The 26,261-nt window shown below is 45.3% G+C and overlaps 1 protein-coding gene across 3 annotated transcripts in view; it reads left to right on the top strand.

The window, feature by feature from the left end:
- hhat (hedgehog acyltransferase) overlaps positions 1-26,261 on the top strand; it is a 125,966-nt gene that overhangs the window by 87,877 nt on the left and 11,828 nt on the right. For all 3 annotated transcript variants that reach the window (XM_071393520.1, XM_071393519.1, XM_071393518.1), the window contains one exon: positions 7,898-8,042. In XM_071393520.1, the coding sequence (XP_071249621.1) occupies positions 7,898-8,042 (145 nt within the window). The remainder of the gene's footprint in view (positions 1-7,897; positions 8,043-26,261) is intronic.

Genomic DNA, 26,261 nt, shown 5'->3' with positions numbered 1-26,261 from the left:
TATGGACATTAGAGTAGTATGTATAGTCCATAGATGAGCTATTAGTCTCTCTCCAGATATCTATCAGTCCCATCTCTTTAGTAAGAGAGTTCAACATCTTTGCAGATCTAGGATTTGTGGTGGGGACTTGAGATGATTTGTCTAGGGTTGGGTTCAGGGTACAATTAAAATCTCCGGCCAACACTCCAAAGGAAACACAATGCTCATTGAACAGGGTTATCATTTTCGACATAAAAGCAGGAGTATCTGTGTTAGGGGCGTATATGTTTAAAATAGTAATTGGTTGCCCATACAGTGACCCAGTTATCAAAATAAATCTCCCCTCCGGATCAGATATGTTTTTGTCAATTATGAATGGAACATTCTTATGGATAAGTATGGCTGTACCTCTACTGATGGATTTGAAAGCTGAGAAATACACCTGTCCCACCCAAGCTCTGCGGAGTTTGGCATGTTCAGCATCACAGAGGTGTGTCTCTTGCAATAGCGCGATGTCTGCTTTTTCCTTTTTTAGAGCACATAGTATCTTTTTCCGTTTTATTGCATGACCTAGACCATGGCAGTTCCATGTCAATAGATTTATGTTACTAGTCATCGTCATCGAACAGTAATCGAACTTTAGTGCAAGTCATCTCTGGGTAAAGGTGGATAGTAGTTACAGCTGCGTTCACATAAAAGGAAAATAAATGGTGTACATAAAATAACAATCTCTGAACACCCCAACCGAGTTCCCAAACAACTCGACATATCCCGTTGGATCTATTACCTCCCCGCTCAGTCACAATTCTGTGTTCCAACAAAAAAAAAACGGGAACAGTTAGCAACGCACAACGTCTCCCCCTCCCCACCAAAGAAATGCCTCATCCTCTCCGCCCCGCATTGAGTAAATGACAACGTAGCCCCCGTCCAGACCACATTAAAAAAGGGAGAAAATATAATCAATAGCCCAGCCTACATATAATGGGCCTATCCCTCTCAGCTAAAGGAACATAAATATAGATTGGACGGCTATAATGACATTTAGCAGGGCGGGTGGGTCTTTGGATATCGGCTATATGTTGTCTTACCTCCTTTAGTAATAACAGTAATCGCATTTAGTCATTGGTCCATTTCTCATTGACCGGGGTTGTCTTTCAAAAAACGTTTTGCCTCTTCGGGAGTTTTGAAGTGTCGCAGGGCTCCTTGGTGAAGAATCCTGAGCTCGTTTGGGTATTTGAATCCCCTAAAGATGCCTCGGTCAATGGAGCATTTCTTCACCTCGTCAAACTTTCGGCGTATTCCAGCTGACAGGTCCTGGAGTAAGGTGAGTTTGGCGTTTCCCACTGTAATGGTGTTGGTTTTCGCCGCCTGTAGGACTCGTTCCTTGTCGGTGAATCTCAGGAAACGTATGGGGTTTGGGCGCGGTGGTTGTCTGGCTGCTGGTGGGGGCCTCAGTGCTCGGTGAGCTCTCTCGAGTTCTATGGGCCTGTCGGTGGACAGGTGGAGCCACTCGGGAAGTTTATCTTGCAGGTAGCGGATCAGTGGCATGTTTCCCTCTTCTTTTTCGCCCAGATTTAATAGAACACAATTATTCCTTCGCCCCCTGTTTTCCAGGTCCTCTGTTTTCTCTTCCAGCTGCTCTATTTTTTTTTAGCATATGCTATTGTTTCCATGGCGTCTGTCAATAAGTTTTCCGTGGATAGGATTCGCCCCTCTGCCTCGTCCAGGCGCCCCGCGTTTATGGTTATCTTGTTGTTTATGTCAGGCAAAGCATTTTCCAGGATTGTCACCTTGCCCCCTATCGCACTGAGCTGAGCGTTAATGGCATCTAGTTTAGTGTTGAGTTCTGTACGTTGGGATCTCAGCTCAGAAAAGATGTCTTCGACAGAGTGCGAGGTTGGCATTCGTTGGGCCTCGGGGGGGAACGGGTCCTCTTGCTCCTGGCTAATGGCGCTAGCTTTTTCTGAAGCTAGCTGCTTCTTGGAGGCTTTTTCCGTCGCTAGTGCTCGAGTCCGGGTAAAAATGTCACCTGTAGTGTCGCCTTTTGTAGACGCCATGACTTTTTGACTAAAGCTAAATGAGGTTAAACTTGAAGTGGAGGTAAGATTAGGAATTGGAAACTACTTGTGTGGAGCTCCTAGTTCATGCGGCCATCTCGTTCAGGGGTCACGTGATCCCCCCTCTGTTCACTTCTTAACAAATTGACACGCTTACATATGGCAACCACTTATCCGTTCTCTTTGTCAGTCAACTTCAGTACAACATACTATGGGGGAGTCGCACTCTAGCGACTTCAGTTGAAGGATCTACAATCCTGCCTGACAAAGCCAATGAAATCTGCGCCTCTCTGGAAGCCCTGCCTTACACAGCTGATAGGCGTGAGGCTCGGATTAATTCATAAAATTATTCCCATCACCCCTGTGTGAACCAAAACGATTCACACTACTAAAACAAACAATTGGAACACAAGACTGTCTTACGTTGCGCCAAATAAACTGTCCCTTAGTGGTAGAGCATGGCCGCCCCCTGGACGTTGTAGGCTGAAGTTTGTGTGGTTGTTATAAGTCTCCTAATCACAAACAATTAGTTATTCTTCAAATTGTTTGGCCTGCCTATAGCAATAGGTAAAATAACTAACGTGACCGAAACAATGAAAGCTAACAAGCCGGGTTCGGGTTTGCAACCAATGAATTAAAAGATACTCACGTTGGATGTCTTGTATGTCTCTGCTCGGTGTGTGTTCAGGCTGCCCTCTCTCAAATCTGTTAGTTTGGGAGACTAGGGGACGACTGGCACTGTTCTTTAGGGGGCTTGGTGTTTCCGATAGTAACTTCCTCTCCTGGGTGCCAGTACCTCGGCTGAGTCTGTGTTGTGGCACGAGGAGATGGTTTGGGTCATTGGTCTGGTCTAATGTCCCCTGGTTCCTGTGTTGTGCTCTGTCAACGGTTACGGTAGGCTACTCTGAGAGAGGTATCCCCCCCACCGCTTGTGTCTGCCTTGGTTAGGCCCTGCTTGCCTCTCTTCAATTCCTGGAGTTGGAGGGAATAGAGAGGGTGAGGATTGTGTGCTCCTCCCCTGAGCAGCTGCGCAACTCAACAAAACATTGCTGTGACGGTGCCCCCGCGTTTTGTTACGGAAAATGGGGTACTATGTCAGCCATTGCTGGAGCCCTCTTTGCCCATAAGGGGGCTGGGCTTCATGCAGGCTATACAGTCTCACGGAAGCGCAATGTGTGTTGGAAGCTTTTCCATGTTTAATGCCCCTCTGGAACCCTGCATTCCATGGATATAATGTGGTGGTTGGTAGCAGAGTCAAGCAGGGTTGGACATGACCATGCTATTATCCAACACACAGTCTCTGTGGTTTATATGAACTCTGAAATGAGCTGTCTTTCTCCAGCTCACCGCTTTTCATTCCTGGGGGAATTGGATTCAATTACGAATCGCCCATGTCTGTTAGCACAAAAGGGGTTTGTTTTTCAGAGCTGTCTGTCCCATTCCCAGCTAGGCTACAAGGCGCTTGGTCGCCAGTACCTATGACTGGTCGGTAGGGTAACCTTCATGATAAAAAAATCCCTGGGTCTATTTTTAATGTTGCGGTTCAGTGCTGGGTGCCAGCTGGTTACCGTAACACATCCAAGTGAGCCGCATTGTGACAACAGTACCCCCAGGTGGTACTGCCAATCGGGGTTTATCACTGATCACCGAAGCCCTTGTACCGAGAGTGGGCCAGGCTTTAGGCAAATTCCGGAGTCCCACAGTGTTCGAAGGTGTCAAAAGTGTTGTCTCCCACATGTGAGTTCGATGAAAAGTGTCCCTTCTCGATGTTCAGACACACGGTTGTCAATAGTGGTGGAAATGGAAGAAGAACCAATATTTCCCAGTCCACAAGGTGGCGTTCCATCAGGGTACAGGCTACAATTTCTTGTGTCCCCCACGCTTCTGCAGCATCATATCGACTGTTCCAGAGGCCTCTGCGCCCGTTTTGAGGGAGGAATTATTGCCTCCATCTCCAGAAGCAGGCAATCCGAGTGGTTCCTTTGTCGAAGATCCAGGACGGCTGGTACAGACAATATTTCCTGGTTCCGAAAAGGGACGGGCTTTGCTTCCCATTCTAGACCTACAGTGCCTTTGGAAAGTATTCAGACACCATTACTTTTTCCACATTTTGTTAAGTTATTCTAAAATTTAGTAAATAGTTTTTCCCCCTCGGCAATCGACACACAATACCCCATAATGACAAAGCAAAGACAGGTTTTTAGAAATGTTTGCTAATTTATAAAATATAAAAAACTGAAATAATACATTTACATAAGTATTCAGACCCTTTACTCAGTACTTTGTTGAAGCACCTTTGGCAGCGATTACAGCCTCCATTCTTCTTGGGTATAACGCTACAAGCTTGGCACACCTGTATTTGGGAGTTTCTCCTATTCTTCTCTGCAGCTCCGTCAGGTTAGATAATGAGCGTTGCTGCACAGATATTTTCAGGTCTCTGCAAAGATGTTTGATCGGGTTCAAGTCCGGGCTCTGGCTGGGCCACTCAAGGACATTCCGAGAGTTTTCCTGAAGCCACTCCTGCATTGTCTTGGCTGTGTGCTTAGGGTCGCTGTCCTGTTGGAAGGTGAACCTTCAGCTCCAGTCTGAGGTCCTGAGCACTCTGGAGCAGGTTTTCATAATGGATCTCTCTGTACTTTGCTTTGTTCATCTTTCCCTCGACCCTGACTAGTCTCCCAGTCCCTGCCACTGAAAACATCCCCACAGCATGATGGTGCCACCTGAGGAGTGGCTTCCGTCTGGCCACTCTACCATAAAGGCCTGATTGGTGGAGTGCTGCAGAGATGGCTGTCCTTCTGTAAGGGTCTCCCATCTCCACAGAGGAACTCTGGAGCTCTGTCAGTGACCATTGGGTTCTTGGTCACCTCCCTGACCAAGGCCCTTCTCCCCCGATTGCTCAGTTTGGCCGGGTGGCCAGCTCTAGGAAGAGTCTTGGTGGTTACAAACTTCTTACATTTAAGAATGATGGAGGCCATTGTGTTCTTGGGGGTCTTCAATGCTGCAGAAATGTTTTGGTACCCTTCCCCAGATCTGTGCCTCGACACAATCCTGTCTCAGAGCTCTACGAACAATTCCTTCGACCTCATGGCTTGGTTTTTGCTCTGACATGCACTGCAAACTGTAGGACCTTATAGAAACTGGTGTGTGCCTTTCCAAGTCATGTATCATAGCAAAGGGTCTAAATACTTATGTAAATAAGGTATTTCTGTTTTAATTTTATAAATGTAAAAACCTGTTTTCGCTTTGTCATTATGGGGTATTGTGTGAAGATTGCTGAGAAATTGCTTTATTTAATACATTTTAGAATAAGGCTGTAACGTAACAAAATGTGAAAAAAGTCAAGGGGTCTGTGTGTGTGTGTCTCCTGCAGTATGCTGCAGTGTTTCCGCTAGATTAGTCTCTTCTAGGTGGAGCGCAAAGCAACATCCAGGTCAATTGAAACCAACAGAAGCCAAACTCTTTTAGGCAGGAGGGAACACAGCTAGGTGTGTGTGTGTGTGTGTGTGTGTGTGTGTGTGTGTGTGTGTGTGTGTGTGTGTGTGTGTGTGTGTGTGTGTGTGTGTGTGTGTGTGTGTGTGTGTGTGTGTGTGTGTGTGTGTGTGTGTGTGTGTGTCTGCCTGACTGTGTGCTTTATGACAGTGATAGGATGATTGATGATGGGAAGTTGGGATGCTTCTGCTGATTTCCCCAAGTCTCCTATTCTCCCTCTTCCACTGCCCCACCTCCCTCCTCTCCGCCCTGTTCCTATTTCTCTCCCCAAACAGCTATTTGTTTAGCTCCCTCACCTCTGTCACCAGAAATTAAGGGAATCATCTCAGATAGCTACAGTAGTACTGAAAAATGTGTCATGAACCGTACACAGTTCCATTCCCCTTCTCAGCATGTGTGAATGAGACTTTATTTTTAGGCTCGTACAGAAGGACCAAATGCTTTTTAATTGAACTCTCTAGTTCAGGTATGATAGCAGGTTGTTGCTTCCTCTGTAACTGGTATGGTAGTGACATCTTGTTGCTCCTCCCTCTGTAACTGGTATGGTAGTGACATCTTGTTGCTCCTCCCTCTGTAACTGGTATGGTAGTGACATCTTGTTGCTCCTCCCTCTGTAACTGGTATGGTAGTGACATCTTGTTGCTCCTCCCTCTGTAACTGGTATGGTAGTGACATCTTGTTGCTCCTCCCTCTGTAACTGGTATGGTAGTGACATCTTGTTGCTCCTCCCTCTGTAACTGGTATGGTAGTGACATCTTGTTGCTCCTCCCTCTGTAACTGGTATGGTAGTGACATCTTGTTGCTCCTCCCTCTGTAACTGGTATGGTAGTGACATCTTGTTGCTCCTCCCTCTGTAACTGGTATGGTAGTGACATCTTGTTGCTCCTCCCTCTGTAACTGGTATGGTAGTGACATCTTGTTGCTCCTCCCTCTGTAACTGGTATGGTAGTGACATCTTGTTGCTCCTCCCTCTGTAACTGGTATGGTAGTGACATCTTGTTGCTCCTCCCTCTGTAACTGGTATGGTAGTGACATCTTGTTGCTCCTCCCTCTGTAACTGGTATGGTAGTGACATCTTGTTGCTCCTCCCTCTGTAACTGGTATGGTAGTGACATCTTGTTGCTCCTCCCTCTGTAACTGGTATGGTAGTGACATCTTGTTGCTCCTCCCTCTGTAACTGGTATGGTAGTGACATCTTGTTGCTCCTCCCTCTGTAACTGGTATGGTAGTGACATCTTGTTGCTCCTCCCTCTGTAACTGGTATGGTAGTGACATCTTGTTGCTCCTCCCTCTGTAACTGGTATGGTAGTGACATCTTGTTGCTCCTCCCTCTGTAACTGGTATGGTAGTGACATCTTGTTGCTCCTCCCTCTGTAACTGGTATGGTAGTGACATCTTGTTGCTCCTCCCTCTGTAACTGGTATGGTAGTGACATCTTGTTGCTCCTCCCTCTGTAACTGGTATGGTAGTGACATCTTGTTGCTCCTCCCTCTGTAACTGGTATGGTAGTGACTAGGGGTGTGAATTGGGATCGTAAAAAAACACAATGTCGTTATCACAAAACTACCACTAACAGCTCCCAATCATCATCATCAAAGGGGAAACATTGCAAGTACTTAACGCAACAATGCTTTAACGTTAGTAAGAGAAAAAAAGCTAGTTTATTAACTGGAGCTGTAATGCGCAGCAACTCAAACAGAGTGAGAAAGGGAACCTCGTCTAAGTGACGAGGGAAGCAGGGGAGGGTGAGAGAAACCAAGTCGACTCGTGCTGGTAGGCTAACTTATTGCTAGTTATTTATCATCTCATCTGATTACATAGTACCTGTCTTGGTCTTGACTGCATTAAACGAAGAGAAGTTAGTTAATAACAACTCCGATCAGCCTACCTGTTGGCTATTGGTGTTGTAGCCTGTCCTTCTCATTTGAACTTTTAGTCATTTGAATTCCATCTTCCATTGATTAGTCTAGATACTGTATCTTCTATTAACTTGCCTAGTGACGGTTTGATGGCTTCTAATTGGATGAAAACAACAAGTTACACGAACCACTCTCGTGAAAAGAGGAAAGCGTGATGTAGACCATCTGCATTGTGAATTCACTTGGAATTTTACAAAATGTTCTTATCGTGTTAACGGAAAACCGATAAGGAAAATAGTTTTTTAAACATTAAGAAAAATTGTCCAGTTGTCACATACCTAGTAGTGACAGCATGTTGCTCCTCCCTCTGTAGGAGCGCTGTCTCTCCCCGGAGGCATTCTCCACTGTGTTTATGTTGCCCCTCTTTCTGTATGTTACTGGAACTTATGTTGCTCTTTTCTCTGTGTGCTACTGTAACTGTTATGATGACTGCATTGCTCCTCCCATCTCTAGGAGCGCTGTATCTCCCCAGCCATGAGGAGGCGATGTTTGGCTCTCATCTCATCCTTCTCCACAGCCATGCTCATTCTGTCCAACCTCATCTTCCTTGGGGAAAACCATGTCGGCAGGATCATGTGGAAGAGGGTCTTTATACAAGGTGAGTTATCTACTATATCAACCCAAGAATATCCCCATCTTCCCTGACATTCTGTGGTACTCTGGATTGACCACTGGCTTTCTTTCGATTGAGTTCCCAGTAGAATGACTGATTCCGTCCCTACAAATCAGTGAGGACAAAAATCCTCACTGTGGCCTCCCGGGTGGCACAGTGGTCTAGCTGTGCCACCAGAAACTCTGGGTTCGAGCCCAGGCTCTGTCGCAGCCAGCCGCGACCGGGAGGCCAATGTGGCGGCGCACGATTGGCCCAGCGTCGTCCGGGTTAGGGAGGGTTTGGCCGGCAGGGATATCCTTGTCTCATCGCGCACTAGCGACTCCTGTGGCGGGCCGGGCGCAGTGCATGCTGACCAGGTCGCTAGGTGTACGGTGTTTCCTCCAACACATTGGTGCGGCTGGCTTCCGGGTTGGATGCGAGCTGTGTTAAGAAGCAGTGCGGCTTGGTTGGGTTGTGTTTCGGAGGACGCATGGCTCTCGACCTTCGCCTCTCCCGAGTCCGTACAGGAGATGCAGCGATGAGACAAGAAAGTAACTACTAACAATTGGATACCACAAAATTGGGGAGAAAAAGGGGGTAAAAAAAAATCCTCACTGTTCTTATTTTTTTATAGTATTACATAAGGGTTTTAGATCTGAGGTTGTGGTTGTGTTGAATGTGTTCCCCAAAAATGTGATGGCACAGTCCCTTTACGAAGCATGAAAACTAATGACGATTAGATGCGTTCACACACACAACACACGGAGCCATTTTCCCTCCTGCCTAAAATAGTTTGGCTTCTGTTGGTTACTATTGACCTGGATGTTGCTTTGTGCTCCACCTAGAGAATAATCCTTTGGAAACACTGCAGCATACATAGTTCTCTAACCAGATGGTCTGGCTTACCACCACCACCTCTGGTTTAACGCCCAAATTACACCCTATTTCCTATATAGTACACTACTTTTGACCAGGGTCCATAGAGCTCTGGTCATAAGTAGTGCATTATAAATGCAATAGGATGTCATTTGGGACACGGCATTGGTCTGGCAGCAACATACAGTACTGCAGGACAGTTGCCCACCCTGCTGCACCTTCCACTGATTCCACTTGTTGAGATGGACTACCATCACACACATACACAGACACGAACAGAAGCACGCAAACACACACCTGACACCCACACACACTACCAATTCACTTCTGGCAGAAGCTCCATATTCCCAGATGTTCTTCATTTTCCAATCCAAGCTTCCACAACATCCATTCTCTGCCAACTGAGGTGGTAGAATTGCTTGGGAGTCAAGCTTATTCTCATCGTAACTCGACCCTTTCTCAAAGAGTGTAGCCCAGCCACTGACATGGAGATGATAGCCCAGTAGTGTTCAACGGAAAAGTTGCGCTCTCCCCTTCACACACCCCTCTTTTTGGAGTTTGTATTCCAATGACTATCACAAATGCCTGGCTCTAACCTTGTAGTGTGGGTCTGATCTTGCCACATCATGACATTAGAGTTTACCCTATTCTCCATCAGTAGCCCCTTCCCTAGGACTCTACCTGCATCCCTCCCTCCCCTCCCTCTCCCTCTTCCTGTGTCACAAAGTGCATCACAAGCAGGTAATTATACCTTGCAGACAATAACATTGTCTCTCACCGGCAGAGCAAAGGAACCATTCTATAGGCCCAGGTCAAAAGTAGTGCACTATAAAGGGAATAAGGTGTCATTTAGGACAGAATCAGAGTCATCTCAGAGTAGGAGTGCTGGATCAGATCCCAGCCTGTCCATATAATCTTATTCATTATGATATAAAAGGTGAAATTGATCCTAGATCAACACTCCTACTCTAAGATGCTTTGTGGATATGGGCCCTGGTCTCAGTATGAACCTATCTATTTCTAGTGGATGTGATTACTGGGTGCGGTAGGGGGCATAGATACAGTATCATAAGAGCCATCATCATAGGTGTGATCACACCTCTATACTGTAAGCTCTCTGTAAGAAGTGATTGTCCCATTAATTATTTTGTTCGTCTTTTTTTAATCTCGTAAAGTGTATAAGCCCTAAATGCACTTTAAATAAACTTTGAATTCACTTCATTGTGTCAGTGAGGTAATGGTACTAAAAAGAGAGACTCCTGCTCTGAAGATTCTAACACAAAGTGCACATACCTTTATCCTAGTGAGAGCTCTTTTCATTCACATTGTCTAAACTACACTTTCCAGACCCTTGTTCCTTCACACAACTATTCAGGCGTCATTTCTCAAACGGAACCTCTTTCTCCAATAATATTTTTTGGTCCAAACAGCTTTCTGTACTTTTAATGCAGTCTAACCTAAACTACTCTCTGGTATAAACCCCCCCCCCCCCCCCCCAGGGTTCACCCAGGGGTCACCCAGCCAGACTGGATGACCAAAATCTATTCTCTCATCTGTACTCTGATACACGGCCTTTGGTGACTTATTTTGTCAGAAAGGGGATTTTATTTCTGATAGAGCCGACTGATAACCCGGTTTGGCATATAAGTGGTTTAAAAACAACAGGACTGAAGATTCTTCTTGAAAATCATTAAATGATTGAAATTAAAATTGTCATACAATAGTTAGTGCAGAGCTCTTGGTTTTATTTTATTTAACCTTTATTTAACTAGGCAAGTCAATTAAGAACAAATTCTTATTTACAATGACAGCCTAGGAACAGTGGGTTAACTTCTTTGTTCAGGGGCAGAACAACAGCTTTTTACCTTGTCAGCTCAGGGATTCGATCTAGCTAGTTACTGGCCCAACGCTCTAACCACTAGGCTACCTGCTAGAATCTGGACTGTGCAGTCTGTGCTGGTTGACTCTGGTGGAATCTGGACTGTGGAGTCTGTGCTGGTTGACTCTGGTGGAATCTGGACTGTGCAGTCTGTGCTGGTTGACTCTGGTGGAATCTGGACTGTGCAGTCTGTGCTGGTTGACTCTGGTGGAATCTGCACTGTGCAGTCTGTGCTGGTTGGCTGGTGACATTTTGACAGGGAGAGTGTGGCTATAGCCCGGAAGACATCTGTTGCACGGCTGTGCCAGCTCCTGTCCCTTTCCAATCTCCCCGGGGCACTTTCTTCTGCTCAATTAATTAATGCCTAAAGCAAGAGTCTGGTCCATCCCTCTTTCCCTCCACCTCCCTCTCTTGATCCACTTGTTGCTTTCTCTTTCACTCAGCTCTTTTCAATCTAGATTTCTCTCCTTTACCTTTTTGTCTCGCTCTCGCACGCTCTCATTTTCTCTCTTGACACCATCCTATGGCAACTACTGTATATGTGAAACAAGTGAGAATTCGTTTTTTCCTCTTCACACGAGGGCCATACATTAATGTGTGTGGGGGGGGGGTAAAGGTTATAACGTTAAAATGTCTCACATCCTTGCGCTCATTATTCGTTTCTATCACGTCGAGTTCAGTTCCAATGAGCCTTGTTGGACAGTTGAAGTGTAATCATTCGTCACAATGCATGAGTGGACATTTCTCAGCTCTCCTGTGCTTCACTCCTGCCATTGACTCTCTGATAGCACAAGCCCTTCAGTTAATTCCCTTTATTACTAGGCTTATCCTGTCCTATCTTTAAAAAAAACATATGTTTATATAAAAAAGACAGCGATACAAACATTGACATTCATTGTACTGTTGAATGGGATGGCCAATTTAGAGGACAAAACAAAACTTAACTCACACATACACAAAATAAAACGAAATCCTATTAGGTGGTACATGTATAAGAACGTATATAGTCATTACAAGCAGTGTAGTTAAGCCAAAAATAAATATTGAGTGGAGCACAGCACAGAGTAGCAGCAGATCATCAACCCAGTTATGAAGCGGGACTAGAACATTTATCCAGTATCGGCTGCCATATTTTGTAAAACATTGGATTTCTATTGGAGGTATTGTATCAAATCTTGTCCATATGTATTACATTCCCTAAATCCCGTAACCACATTTCAAAGGTAGGTACAGTCTCCAATTTCCAAAATTACAATATGAGCCTTTTGGCTAATAGAGTACAAAGAGAGACAGCCTTCCCCTCCTGGTTATTCCCATCAACTGTACCAAACAGAGCAATCAATGGGTCTGGGGCTATAACTCTATCAAAGGCTTTAGATAAGTAATAAAAAATGAAAGCCCAGTAAGCATGTAACTTAGGACATGTCCAAAATAAGTGTGTCAACGTCCCCTCATTCTGCTTTCACCTCTCACACATTGGTGAGGTGTCCGGGAATATTTTATGCAGTTTCACTTTTGAGTAATGTAACCTGTGTATCACCTTAAACTGTACAAGGTTGTGTCTGCCATTCACTGAACTGTGGTTTATATTTCTGAGAGCTTCTACCCAGTCCTCATCTGAGATTTCTGAACCAAGTTCTTGTTCTTTTAATAGTGTCTATGGATACCTCTATGTGGGCCTGTAGCACATCATACAGTCTAGAGACCGACCCTTTTGAATGGGGTTTGACAAGGATCAAGCTATCTAATGTAGGATTATTTGGCTTAATGCCATACTGTGGGATATGTGTCCTTAAGAAATTCCTGATTTGGAGGTATCTGAAAAAATGTTGTGAGCCTCTTCTCCCTCCACTGTGAATACACCATATCAGCCAATGCAGGGTGGAAAGCATGATTCAGGCAAATCGGGCTGTCAATTTATACAGTGGGTATGTTAAGAAAATACCTAATCTGTTTCCAGATCCTAAGAGTATGACAAATGACTGGATTAAAGTCATAAGTGTCTTTTTTCACATATGCTGGACTATTAGTAAGTGCAGGGAGTGAGGAAAGTTGACAGGAGGCCTGCTCAATCAAAAGCCATGAAGTCATATTCTCTCGCATCCCAGGTAAACTTTCCCTCCAGAAAGACACAATGTTCAGATTATCAGCCCAATAATACAGTTTAAAGTGAGGAAGGCCAAAGCCCCCCTCTATCTTGTACTTGCATAAATGCTTCTTTGAAATTCTGGCTGCCTTGTTATCCCATAAATTGAATTACTATTGAATCCAGTTTCTTAAAATAACTTTGTGGTATGAAATTGGGTAGACATTGGAAGAGGTAAAGAAACCTAGGTAGGACAACCATTGTAATAGTGTTTATACGACCAACCAAGAAGATAGGCAGTTTTCGATTTTTTTTTAAATTTTTTATCTTATCCCAATTCGCTTTCAATAGCTGATCAAGTTGTCTTGTCACTACAATGCCAAGGCTTGTGAACTTGTCCATCACTGTTCTAAATGGGGTAGATTGCAGAAATTACATATCCATAGGCCGTGATATCGGCATCAATTCGCTTTTTTTGCCAGTTTATCTTGTAGCCAGAGAAGGAGCCGAATGTATTTATCAAGTTAAGTAAGGGGGGAATAGAAGTTTTAGGCTTGGATAAAAACAAAAGAACATCGTCTGCATATAGGGAAATTTTGTGCTGCGTGTCTTTAATTTTAACCGGAGCTATATCGGCAAATGCACGAATGAGAGTAGCAAGGGGTTCTATGGCTATAGAGAAGAGAGCAGGCGAAATAGGGCACCCCTGTCGGCAGCCCTTGAACAGGCGGAATGACTGCGACATTTCCTGATTGGTTACCACGGACGCCATTGGGTGTGTGTAGCGGTCTTTATATGTACCACAGGAGAACCAAGAAAAGAAGAGCGACACCACGACTGTCTTTTTGGTTTTTATGTTGATCTGCAATAGTATTGTGAAAAGACAGGACAGGAACACATCAGTCTCCAATGCACCATCTGACAAGTTGTTCTTTCACTCTGTGTTTTCTCGGACTCACACAATCACATTCATACATAAATCCATAATGTATAGTATAAAATAATAACTAGTCCTTAATACAAAGAATGTATAATCTTAATTCTTAGACAATAGAACCATACCTGTAATAGTATTGTGAAAAGACAGGACAGGAACACATCAGTCTCCAATGCACCATCTGACAAGTTGTTCTACACAGGAGCATGAAGAAAGGTAAAACACGTATCCTGTCTCACATCCCCAATACATTGCTAGGTGCTTTCAGTGTTGACAGTACCAAAATGCAACAACTCATGTACAAAAACACTGCAACACAAACAAGTTATAACGTGAAATCGCCTCTATCCCATGAAGACCTTAGAGGACCAAACTACATCTCCCGTAATGCAACACCAGCACCAGCTCAGCTAACCAGCTGCATCACAGAAAGGCATGCTAGCTAGCAACACTTTTTAGCACTCTAAACTATATTAATAACAATAAAACTCTCAAAGTTACATGTTTCAATAGTCTCACACTCCGTTATAACAATATCTACAGCATTAACCTTGGGATGTTTATTTATTTCACGTTATGGACATCTACAAAGGAGTAATTTGCAACACATACCTTTTATCTCTGTTTTCTCGGACTGAGGAGAACGGGAGCTACGGATAGTACCAGGGTGTTAGTAGGTGACGCAAGCACCCAGATTAAATCAAATACATTTAATGAAACAAAACCCGAAAATTTTTACATAATTCAGCTACTGTAGCGCAACAATTAAAAATAGACACCAAAGGTAAAGTTCCTGGCGATCATAGCGATCTGACTCCCCCCTTCTGTCTGAACTTGGAATATTCCTGTTTGCGGGCTTGGGCCACTGACCCCCAACCTGGTTGTTCTGTTCTGCGTTGTGTACTATTCTTATAATTTGACGTTTGATGGGCTAACCTTTTTAACTCTCCTACATGTGCATAAATAATTCTTATCCAATTAATAAATTCCTTTCCAAACCCGAAATGATTCACAACCGACATCATTATACTTCCACCCAATCTGATCAAATGCCTTCTCTGCGTCAATAGCAATTACCCCTGCCTCAACTTTATGATCATGATACGTTACGTTGAAAAGGCGTCTCAAATTGTAGTATATATGTCGGCCTGGTCAGGGTGCATGATGTCAGAAATATACACTGCTCAAAGAAATAAAGGGAACACTTAAACAACACAATGTAACTCCAAGTCAATCACACTTCTGTGAAATCAAACTGTCCACTTAGGAAGCAAAACTGATTGACAATAAATTTCACATGCTGTTGTGCAAATGGAATAGACAACAGGTGGAAATTATAGGCAATTAGCAAGACACCCCCAATAAAGGAGTGGTTCTGCAGGTGGTGACCACAGACCACTTCTCAGTTCCTATGCTTCCTGGCTGATGTTTTGGTCACTTTTGAATGCTGGCGGTGCTCTCACTCTAGTGGTAGCATGAGACGGAGTCTACAACCCACACAAGTGGCTCAGGTAGTGCAGCTCATCCAGGATGGCACATCAATGCGAGCTGTGGCAAGAAGGTTTGCTGTGTCTGTCAGCGTAGTGTCCAGAGCATGGAGGCGCTACCAGGAGACAGGCCAGTACATCAGGAGACGTGGAGGAGGCCGTAGGAGGGCAACAACCCAGCAGCAGGACCGCTACCTCCGCCTTTGTGCAAGGAGGAGCACTGCCAGAGCCCTGCAAAATGACCTCCAGCAGGCCACAAATGTGCATGTGTCTGCTCAAACTGTCAGAAACAGACTCCATGAGGGTGGTATGAGGGCCCGACGTCCACAGGTGGGGGTTGTGCTTACAGCCCAACACCGTGCAGGACGTTTGGCATTTGCCAGGGAACACCAAGATTGGCAAATTCGCCACTGGCGCCCTGTGCTCTTCACAGATGAAAGCAGGTTCACACTGAGCACGTGACAGACGTGACAGAGTCTGGAGACGCCGTGGAGAACGTTCTGCTGCCTGCAACATCCTCCAGCATGACCGGTTTGGCGGTGGGTCAGTCATGGTGTGGGGTGGCATTTCTTTGGGGGGCCGCACAGCCCTCCATGTGCTCGCCAGAGGTAGCCTGACTGCCATTAGGTACCGAGATGAGATCCTCAGACCCCTTGTGAGACCATATGCTGGTGCGGTTGGCCCTGGGTTCCTCCTAATGCAAGACAATGCTAGACCTCATGTGGCTGGAGTGTGTCAGCAGTTCCTGCAAGAGGAAGGCATTGATGCTATGGACTGGCCCGCCCGTTCCCCAGACCTGAATCCAATTGAGCACATCTGGGACATCATGTCTCGCTCCATCCACCAACCACACGTTGCACCACAGACTGTCCAGGAGTTGGCGGATGCTTTAGTCCAGGTCTGGGAGGAGATCCCTCAGGAGACCATCCACCACCTCATCAGGAGCATGCCCAGGCGTTGTAGAGAGGTCATACAGGCACGTGGAGGCCACACACACTACTGAGCCTCATTTTGACTTGTTTTAAGGACATTACATCAAAGTTGTTTCAGCCTGTAGTGTGGTTTTCCACTTTAATTTTGAGTGTGACTCCAAATCCAGACCTCCATGGGTTGATAAATTTGATTTCCATTGATAATTTTTGTGTGATTTTGTTGTCAGCACATTCAACTATGTAAAGAAAAAAGTATTTAATAAGAATATTTCATTCATTCAGATCTAGGATGTTCTCTTATTCAGATCTCTTATTCAGATCTCTTATTTTAGTGTTCCCTTTATTTTTTTGAGCAGTGTATATTTTTTAATCGGTTAGCCAATATCTTTCTCAACACATTTTCTATGGGGAGTATCGGGGCGATAAGACGACATCTCCATGGAATCTCTTTTTTTCAAGATCAGTGCTATTGTAGCCTCATAGTGTTTGCGGAAGTTTGGCATTTTATTTGGAATGTTTAAACATTCGCAACATAAGTGGAGCTAGACTGGCGCAGTACTTCTATTACATATCCATCGGGCCCAGGGACCTTGCTGTTTGGGGAAAAAAGTAAACATTCAGTGAGAAAGCGTTCCATAGTTTGTGGATCAGTAGCATCGCATTTTGATTGATATAGCTCTAAGTAAAACTGCGCAAAGCATTTATTAATATCCTGCGGATTTGTTACTATTTTACCCTTGTCTTTTATTTTGTGAATAGCTCTAGATGCCTGTACATGCCTTAGCTGTCTTGCTAAAAGTTTGTGGTTTGTCACCCAGTTCAAAATAACTTTGTTGCGTTTTAGCAAGTAAAGAGCCCATCCGTTTCGAAAGGATGGTAATTGTATTCATATTTCAACTTTGATCTTCTCAAGGACTGCATTCGAGGAATTCATCCTAAAAACGTTTTCCTGTTCCCCTAACTCTTTCAATTTCTCTAAGCCTAGTATTGGTGCGTTTCTTCCTCTGGTGTATAAGAAATAATGTAACCTCTATCTAGTCACAGCCTTTAGAGATTCCCAAAGGGTGTAGTCGTCAACATCCCCCGTGTCGTTAGCTATGAGGAAAAAAGCCAATCTGCCTCAAATACTGACAAAAAGTCTCATCTTTCAACAAGTATGCGTCTAATACCCTGACTACACTGCTCGCGTCGCGTGCGTTTCAAGTCCAGGCTCTGCCTGGGCCACTCAAAGACATTCAGAGACTTGTCCTGAAGCCACTCCTGCGTTGTCTTGGCTGTGTGCTTTGGGTCGTTGTCCTGTTGGAAGATGAACATTCACCTCATTCTGAGGTCCTGAGCACTCTGGAGCAGGTTTTTATCAAGGATCTCTCTGTACTTTTGCTCTGTTCATCTTTCACTCGATCCTGACTAGTTTCCCAGTCCCTGCTGCTGAAAAACATCCCCACAACATGATGCTGCCACCACCATGCTTCACCGTAGGGATGGTGCCAGGTTTCCTCCAGACGTGATGCTTGGCATTCAGGCCAAAGACTTCAATCTGGGTTTCATCAGACCAGAGAATTTAGTTTAGTCCTTTAGGTGCCTTTTGGCAAACTCCAAGCGGGCTGTCATGTGCCTTTTACTGAGGAGTGGCTTCCGTCTGGCCACTCTACCATAAAGGCCTGATTGGTGGAGTGCTGCAGAGATGGTTGTCCTTCTGGAAGGTTCTCCCATCTCCACAGAGATGGGAGAACTTGGTCACCTCCCTGACCAAGGCTCTTCTCCCCCTGATTGCTCAGTTTGGCTGGGCAGCCAGCTCTAGGAAGAGTCTTGGTGGTTCCAATCTTCTTCCATTTAAGAATGATGGAGGCCGCTGTGTTCTTTGGGACCTTCAATGCTGCAGAAATGTTTTGGTACCCTTCCCCATATCTGTAGCTCGACACAATCCTGTCTCGGAGGTCTACGGACAATTCCTTCAACCTCATGGCTTGGTTTTGCTCTGACGTGCACTGTCAACTGTGGGACATTATATAGACAGGTGTGCCTTTTCAAATTATGTCCAATCAAATGAATTTACCACAGTTGGACTCCAATCACGTTGTTGAAACATCTCAAGGATGATCAATGCACCTGAGCTCAATTTCGAGTCTCATAGCAATGCTTATGTAAATAACGTATTTCAGTTTTTTTGTCATTATGGGGAATTGTGCGTGCATTGATGAGGCAAATTTTTTATTTAATCAATTTTAGAATAAGGCAGAAACGTAACAAAATGTCCAAAAAGTCAAGGGGTCTGAATACTTTCCAAAATGCACTGTAGTGTATGTTGCAGGGATCTATCATCCTCCCTCCCTCACAGCGGGCGCAATCAATCCTGCCTGTAAGAGCCATTTTGTCCTGTTTATGAGTTCTGTATATGTTGTCTGTCAAGGGTTATTTTTTACTTGTCCCTCCTGTGACAGTGGCTTTTTATTGGAAATTTCCAATACACTGTCTCTGATCTACTAACCTCATTCATAGACTCTAAATAAATGATATTGGGTATCTGAATCTCGATTTGCTTACTCTCTCGGCTGATTGTCTTAAATCAGCATGTATTGATCTGAACTTAGTCCAACTGATTTCAGAGCCCACTCGTTTGAATGTAAAGAGTCCTGCTAAATCAACTCTGATTGATCTCATACTAACAAATAACCCTCATAAATACTCAACTAGTGGTGTCTTTGCTATGGACTTCAGTTATCATTGTCCTATTGTCTGTGTCAGAAACACAATGTTGCCTAAACCACGCCTGATTACTGAGAGAAACTTTAAACACTTCAATGAGCAAGCGTTCTTATGTGACCTTTACCATTTAGGCTTACTTAGTTTTAATGACACTCCGGAAGCGGAACTTATTGGAACTTATTGGTAAATTCTCAGCTGCGGCCCTTTTTAGATTTAAAATGTATTCTGAATGCTCACCAGTCAGGCTTTAGGCCAGGACACCGCGCCATCTCGACTGCTTCTCTAGTCATAAATTACATAGTTAACTAGACCGGAAACAGCACTGCTCTGCCCTTTTTGAAATTGATATTTTGCAAGCATTCGATACAGTTTTTCATGCACTGCTGCTACGCAGCTCCCCGAAATGTTTCTTGCCCAAGTGGCATGCGGCTGGTTAAAAAATTACCTGCACGACAGAAGTCAATGTATATCTGCTGATGCAGTCTAATTTTCTTAACACAACTAAAAGAGTCCCACAAGGCTCAATACTAGTCCCTTTACTGTTCACTATTTACATTAATAATGTTGGTCTGTCCCTGAATAATAATAATAATAACTGGGGCTTTCATACATTTATGGGCTCCCGAGTGGCACAGCGGTCTAAGGAACTGCATCTCAGTGCTAGAGGCGTCACTACAGACGATTCCAGGCTGTGTCACAACCGGCCGTGATTGGGAGTCCCATAGGGTGGCGCACAATTGGTCCAGCGTCGTCTGGGTGAGGGTTTGGCCTGGGTAGGCCGTCATTGTAAATAAGAATTTGTTCTTAAACAATCAGTGTCTTGTCTGGTAGTGATGAAGAGATAGAACAATCCCCTTTCCAACCCACCCTGCACTCCTCTCTCTCTCTCTCTCTCTTGCTCTCTCTCTCCTCTCGCTCTTTCTCTCCTCTCTCTCTCAACCTTTCTCTCCTCTCTCTCTCTCCCTTACCTCTCTATCTCAATCTTTCTTTCTCTATTTCCCTCTTTCCTCTTTCTCCTCACTCACTCCATTTCACTACGGTTCCAGATTTATATAAACTCCCAGATATCATTGTGCTGTTTAATAATTAAGTCCACAGTGAATATACAGCACACGACGTGATGTGTTGTATAGTACAGCTTATTCAGAGGCTACACTTCACACAGATTCCCATCTCAAATGAATGTATTTTTTTAGAGTGTGTCCCAAATTGCACCTTATTCTCTATAGTGTACTACTTTTGACCATGGCATAGTGCACTATGTATGAAATAGGGTGCCATCTGGGACATACTTAGCTTGTCTTTACTGTACTACAATCCTTGTTTTGTGAAATATCTTATTGCCTCATTAGTTTTAGTTACAGATACTGATGGAGCTGTGTGTCAAGTCCCCCTGGCTGTACTTACAGTATGGATGGTGATGTGATTACTGTAATACTATCACATCATTCAGTACCCATGGTGGTATTTGCTGATGGTGATACAGTATAATGCTGTTAAGTTCTCTTCTGCTTTGATGGTGATGGTTATGTGATATCATCATAGGGTGATGCCCTCCTACTGATGTTCATCCATCCATCCTCTCTTGCCTGGTTAAAGCTAAATGCATTGATGGCGATATCTCCTCAGTGTTTCAGGGTCAAAACCATTATAGTTGAGGAGGATAAAGACCTGATGGTTTCTATGAAATTGGATTGTACTGTAGCCCACCTTACTTACCTATCATTATGTCTGATATGAAGACTCAAAGGAGCGTCATCAACACAGATGCATGTGTGTGTGAGATAGGAGACATCACAGAGACATGCAGAGCTATCAGTCCTACCCACAGTCATCCTGACCTCATTAGGGTTGGAGTTTGGCATTATATTAAGAACCCCCCCCACACACACACACACTTCCCATCCCCCTTCTGCTGCACGGGGACCACCAGCCGTGTGGCAGAACATTATATGGCATATGACAATAGGTTACTGCCAGTGCAACTGGAGAAGGGAGACTTACACTACACACACGTATTACTGTAATACATTTACATTTAAGTCATTTAGCAGACGCTCTTATCCAGAGCGACTTACAAATTGGTGCATTCACCTTATGATATCCAGTGGAACAACCACTTTACAATAGTGCATCTAACTCTTTTAAGGGGGGGGGGGGGGGTTAGAAGGATTACTTTATCCTATCCTAGGTATTCCTTAAAGAGGTGGGGTTTCAGGTGTCTCCGGAAGGTGGTGATTGACTCCGCTGACCTGGCGTCGTGAGGGAGTTTGTTCCACCATTGGGGTGCCAGAGCAGCGAACAGTTTTGACTGGGCTGAGCGGGAACTGTACTTCCTCAGAGGTAGGGAGGCGAGCAGGCCAGAGGTGGATGAACGCAGTGCCCTTGTTTGGGTGTAGGGCCTGATCAGAGCCTGAAGGTACGGAGGTGCCGTTCCCCTCACAGCTCCGTAGGCAAGCACCATGGTCTTGTAACGGATGCGAGCTTCAACTGGAAGCCAGTGGAGAGAGCGGAGGAGCGGGGTGACGTGAGAGAACTTGGGAAAGTTGAACACCAGACGGGCTGCGGCGTTCTGGATGAGTTGTAGGGGTTTAATGGCACAGGCAGGGAGCCCAGCCAACAGCGAGTTGCAGTAATCCAGACGGGAGATGACAAGTGCCTGGATTAGGACCTGCGCCGCTTCCTGCGTGAGGCAGGGTCGTACTCTGCGAATGTTGTAGAGCATGAACCTACAGGAACGGGTCACCGCCTTGATGTTAGTTGAGAACGACAGGGTGTTGTCCAGGATCACGCCAAGGTTCTTAGCACTCTGGGAGGAGGACACAATGGAGTTGTCAACCGTGATGGCGAGATCATGGAACGGGCAGTCCTTCCCCGGGAGGAAGAGCAGCTCCGTCTTGCCGAGGTTCAGCTTGAGGTGGTGATCCGTCATCCACACTGATATGTCTGCCAGACATGCAGAGATGCGATTCACCACCTGGTTATCAGAGGGGGGAAAGGAGAAGATTAATTGTGTGTCGTCTGCATAGCAATGATAGGAGAGACCATGTGAGGATATGACAGAGCCAAGTGACTTGGTGTATAGCGAGAATAGGAGAGGGCCTAGAACAGAGCCCTGGGGGACACCAGTGGTGAGAGCACGTAGTGCGGAGACAGATTCTCGCCACGCCACCTGGTAGGAGCGACCTGTCAGGTAGGACGCAATCCAAGCGTGGGCCGCGCCGGAGATGCCCAGCTCGGAGAGGGTGGAGAGGAGGATCTGATGGTTCACAGTATCAAAGGCAGCCGATAGGTCTAGAAGGATGAGAGCAGAGGAGAGAGAGTTAGCTTTAGCAGTGCGGAGCGCCTCCGTGACACAGAGAAGAGCAGTCTCAGTTGAATGACTAGTCTTGAAACCTGACTGATTTGGATCAAGAAGGTCATTCTGAGAGAGATAGCAGGAGAGCTGGCCAAGGACGGCACGTTCAAGAGTTTTGGAGAGAAAAGAAAGAAGGGATACTGGTCTGTAGTTGTTGACATCGGAGGGATCGAGTGTAGGTTTTTTCAGAAGGGGTGCAACTCTCGCTCTCTTGAAGACGGAAGGGACGTAGCCAGCGGTCAAGGATGAGTTGATGAGCGAGGTGAGGTAAGGGAGAAGGTCTCCGGAAATGGTCTGGAGAAGAGAGGAGGGGATAGGGTCAAGCGGGCAGGTTGTTGGGCGGCCGGCCGTCACAAGACGCGAGATTTCATCTGGAGAGAGAGGGGAGAAAGAGGTCAAAGCACAGGGTAGGGCAGTGTGAGCAGAACCAGCGGTGTCGTTTGACTTAGCAAACGAGGATCGGATGTCGTCGACCTTCTTTTCAAAATGGTTGACGAAGTCATCAGCAGAGAGGGAGGAGGGGGGAGGAGGGGGAAGAGGATTCAGGAGGGAGGAGAAGGTGGCAAAGAGCTTCCTAGGGTTAGAGGCAGATGCTTGGAATTTAGAGTGGTAGAAATTGGCTTTAGCAGCAGAGACAGAAGAGGAGAATGTAGAGAGGAGGGAGTGAAAGGATGCCAGGTCCGCAGGGAGGCGAGTTTTCCTTCATTTCCGCTCGGCTGCCCGGAGCCCTGTTCTGTGAGCTCGCAATGAGTCGTCGAGCCACGGAGCAGGAGGGGAGGACCGAGCCGGCCTGGAGGATAGGGGACATAGAGAGTCAAAGGATGCAGAAAGGGAGGAGAGGAGGGTTGAGGAGGCAGAATCAGGAGATAGGTTGGAGAAGGTTTGAGCAGAGGGAAGAGATGATAGGATGGAAGAGGAGAGAGTAGCGGGGGAGAGAGAGCGAAGGTTGGGACGGCGCGATACCATCCGAGTAGGGGCAGTGTGGGAAGTGTTGGATGAGAGCGAGAGGGAAAAGGATACAAGGTAGTGGTCAGAGACTTGGAGGGGAGTTGCAATGAGATTAGTGGAAGAACAGCATCTAGTAAAGATGAGGTCAAGCGTATTGCCTGCCTTGTGAGTAGGGGGGGAAGGTGAGAGGGTGAGGTCAAAAGAGGAGAGGAGTGGAAAGAAGGAGGCAGAGAGGAATGAGTCAAAGGTAGACGTGGGGAGGTTAAAGTCACCCAGAACTGTGAGAGGTGAGCCATCCTCAGGAAAGGAACTTATCAGGGCGTCAAGCTCATTGATGAACTCTCCAAGGGAACCTGGAGGGCGATAAATGATAAGGATGTTAAGCTTGAAAGGGCTGGTAACTGTGACAGCATGGAATTCAAAGGAGGCGATAGACAGATGGGTCAGGGGAGAAAGAGAGAATGTCCACTTGGGAGAGATGAGGATCCCAGTGCCACCACCCCGCTGACCAGAAGCTCTCGGGGTGTGCGAGAACACGTGGGCAGACGAGGAGAGAGCAGTAGGAGTAGCAGTGTTATCAGTGGTAATCCATGTTTCCGTCAGTGCCAAGAAGTCGAGGGACTGGAGGGAAGCATAGGCTGAGATGAACTCTGCCTTGTTGGCCGCAGATCGGCAGTTCCAGAGGCTGCCTGAGACCTGGAACTCCACGTGGGTCGTGCGCGCTGGGACCACCAGGTTAGAGTAGCAGCGGCCACGCGGTGTGAAGCGTTTGTATGGTCTGTGCAGAGAGGAGAGAACAGGGATAGACAGACACATAGTTGACAGGCTACAGAAGAGGCTACGCTAATGCAAAGGAGATTGGAATGACAAGTGGACTACACGTCTCGAATGTTCAGAAAGTTAAGCTTACGTTGCAAAAAATCTTATTGACTAAAATGATATAGTACTGCTGGCTGGTGAAATAGGCTAGCTAGCAGTGGCTGCGTTGTTGACTTTGTTTGAAAGTGTAGCTGGCTAGGTAACCTCTAACTGGCTAGGTAACCTCGACAATTACTCTAGACTACACAATTATCTTGGATACAAAGACGGCTATGTAGCCAGCTAAGATCAAACAAATCAAACTGTTGTACTGTAATGAAATGAAATGTAATACTACCTGTAATACTACCTGTGGAGCAAAGCGGAATGCAACTACTCGCTCCAAACCAAACCGGGAGTGCGTATCGTAGAGGGAGAGGCAATAGAAGTGTTGTTTCTTGTATTATTGTCTTTTGTGTCTTTAGAGGACTGCTTCACCTTAATGTCCCCTTTCCCTTTTCTTCTGTCCTTATTTTGTCCCACTTTGTCCCTTCTTTGTCCCTTCTTCTCTTCTGCCAACTAGACACTCCTTGTTAGCTAGCTAGCTTCTTTCAGGAATGTCCCTAGCAACTGCCTAGCAACAGGTAAACAACTTAGCTAGCTAAGAAAACGGTATAATTTTATGAAAAATTGTTACTTTTTCAAAAGCCTTTCTTCTTTGTTTGCTGCTTGTTTGGTCTCCTATTCAGTTTGCAGTTTTCTTTTGATTTTTTTTTCGATGTACTTTACTCTAAAAAAACATTTAAATTTCAATATTTGTAGGAGCTCATCTTTTCAGCTGCTGCTGCTTAATTTGGAACTCCGGAACGTAATACTAAGTAACCTACATTTCCACATTAACAAACAATGAAAATCAGCAAGAATTAGGCTATTAGAGTTTGTGGATATTGCGACAGAGGCGCTTTTAATACAATTGATAAGCAATAGCTTACAAAACAGGAAGACAATCATTTCTAAATAATCTTGCATAACTTTGATAGAAGCGGGACAATTTGCAGGTAGACAAAAAAATGTGTTGTCAATGTTAGGCTATAGTTTAGGGTCCATCATATTTAGGAAGTTAATTTCCATAGAAAGACTATTGCGCCGTGCTTCTCTGCCAATGTATACAGTGTATAGCTAACAGGCTATTTGATCGAGACCACGCATAGGCACATTTGATCTCCCACACCCAAGAGGAGAGGTAGGCTGCTGAACTTAAAGCAGAATGATCCTATGAGAGTTTGTGAATAGTGCAACAGGGGTGCTTTTAATCAAATAGATAACACATTTAAAAAATAAGATTTTACATTCCAAAATTGTCTCTTACCGCATGCCCGCTCCCGCCCGCAGCAGGAAAAATGCAGAATGCAGCTCTCTAGTTGGGAGCACCAGTGCTACCAATGAAAATGTTTCATTTAGAGTCAGTGCTAGCGGAAAGGGTGCTTCTTCTTAATACCAGCGTTGTCCCAAAGTGCTGATGATGCATTAGTCTGAGGCAGCAATTCTCAAGTCATGGGTGAGCACCAAAATTGGGTTCGCGAGAGGCTTAAAATAAAAAGTTGCAGACCTGTTTCTACGAATATACACAGAGTGTACAAAACATTAGTTACACCTTCCTAATATTGAGATGCACCCTCTTTTGCCCTCAGAACAGCCTCAATTCGTTGGTGCATGGACTCTAAAGGTGTTGAAAGTGTTCCACAGGGATGCTGGCCCATGTTGACTCCAATGCTTCCCACAGTTGTGTTAAGTTGGCTGGTAGTAGATCTCTACTCCAAATAGCTCATTCCATCTCATCCCACAGATGCTCAATTGGATTGAGATCTGTTGACTGGGCAGGCCACTGCAGTAAGCTGAATTCACTGTCATGTTCGTGGAATCATTCCTGGACAATGCTAGCCTTGTGGCAAAAATCCATTCACAGATGGATACACTGCTGCCTTGAAGGGATGCAACTGATTGGCAATGATGTTCAGATATCCTGTGACATTCAAACATTTCTCCACTTTTATCAAGGGGCCCAATGTGTGCCATGAAAACACACCCCACACCATCATACCACCACCAGCCTGCAATGTTGACACGTGGCATGATGGATGGATGCATGCACTAGTGGTTTTCTCCATACCCTAGTCCTCCCATCAGCAAGAAACGGCAGGAACCAAGATTCATCAGA

This window comes from Salvelinus alpinus, chromosome 3 (assembly GCF_045679555.1).
Source record: "Salvelinus alpinus chromosome 3, SLU_Salpinus.1, whole genome shotgun sequence".
NCBI lineage: Eukaryota > Metazoa > Chordata > Actinopteri > Salmoniformes > Salmonidae > Salvelinus > Salvelinus alpinus.
This window is presented reverse-complemented; position numbering and strand designations above follow the sequence as displayed.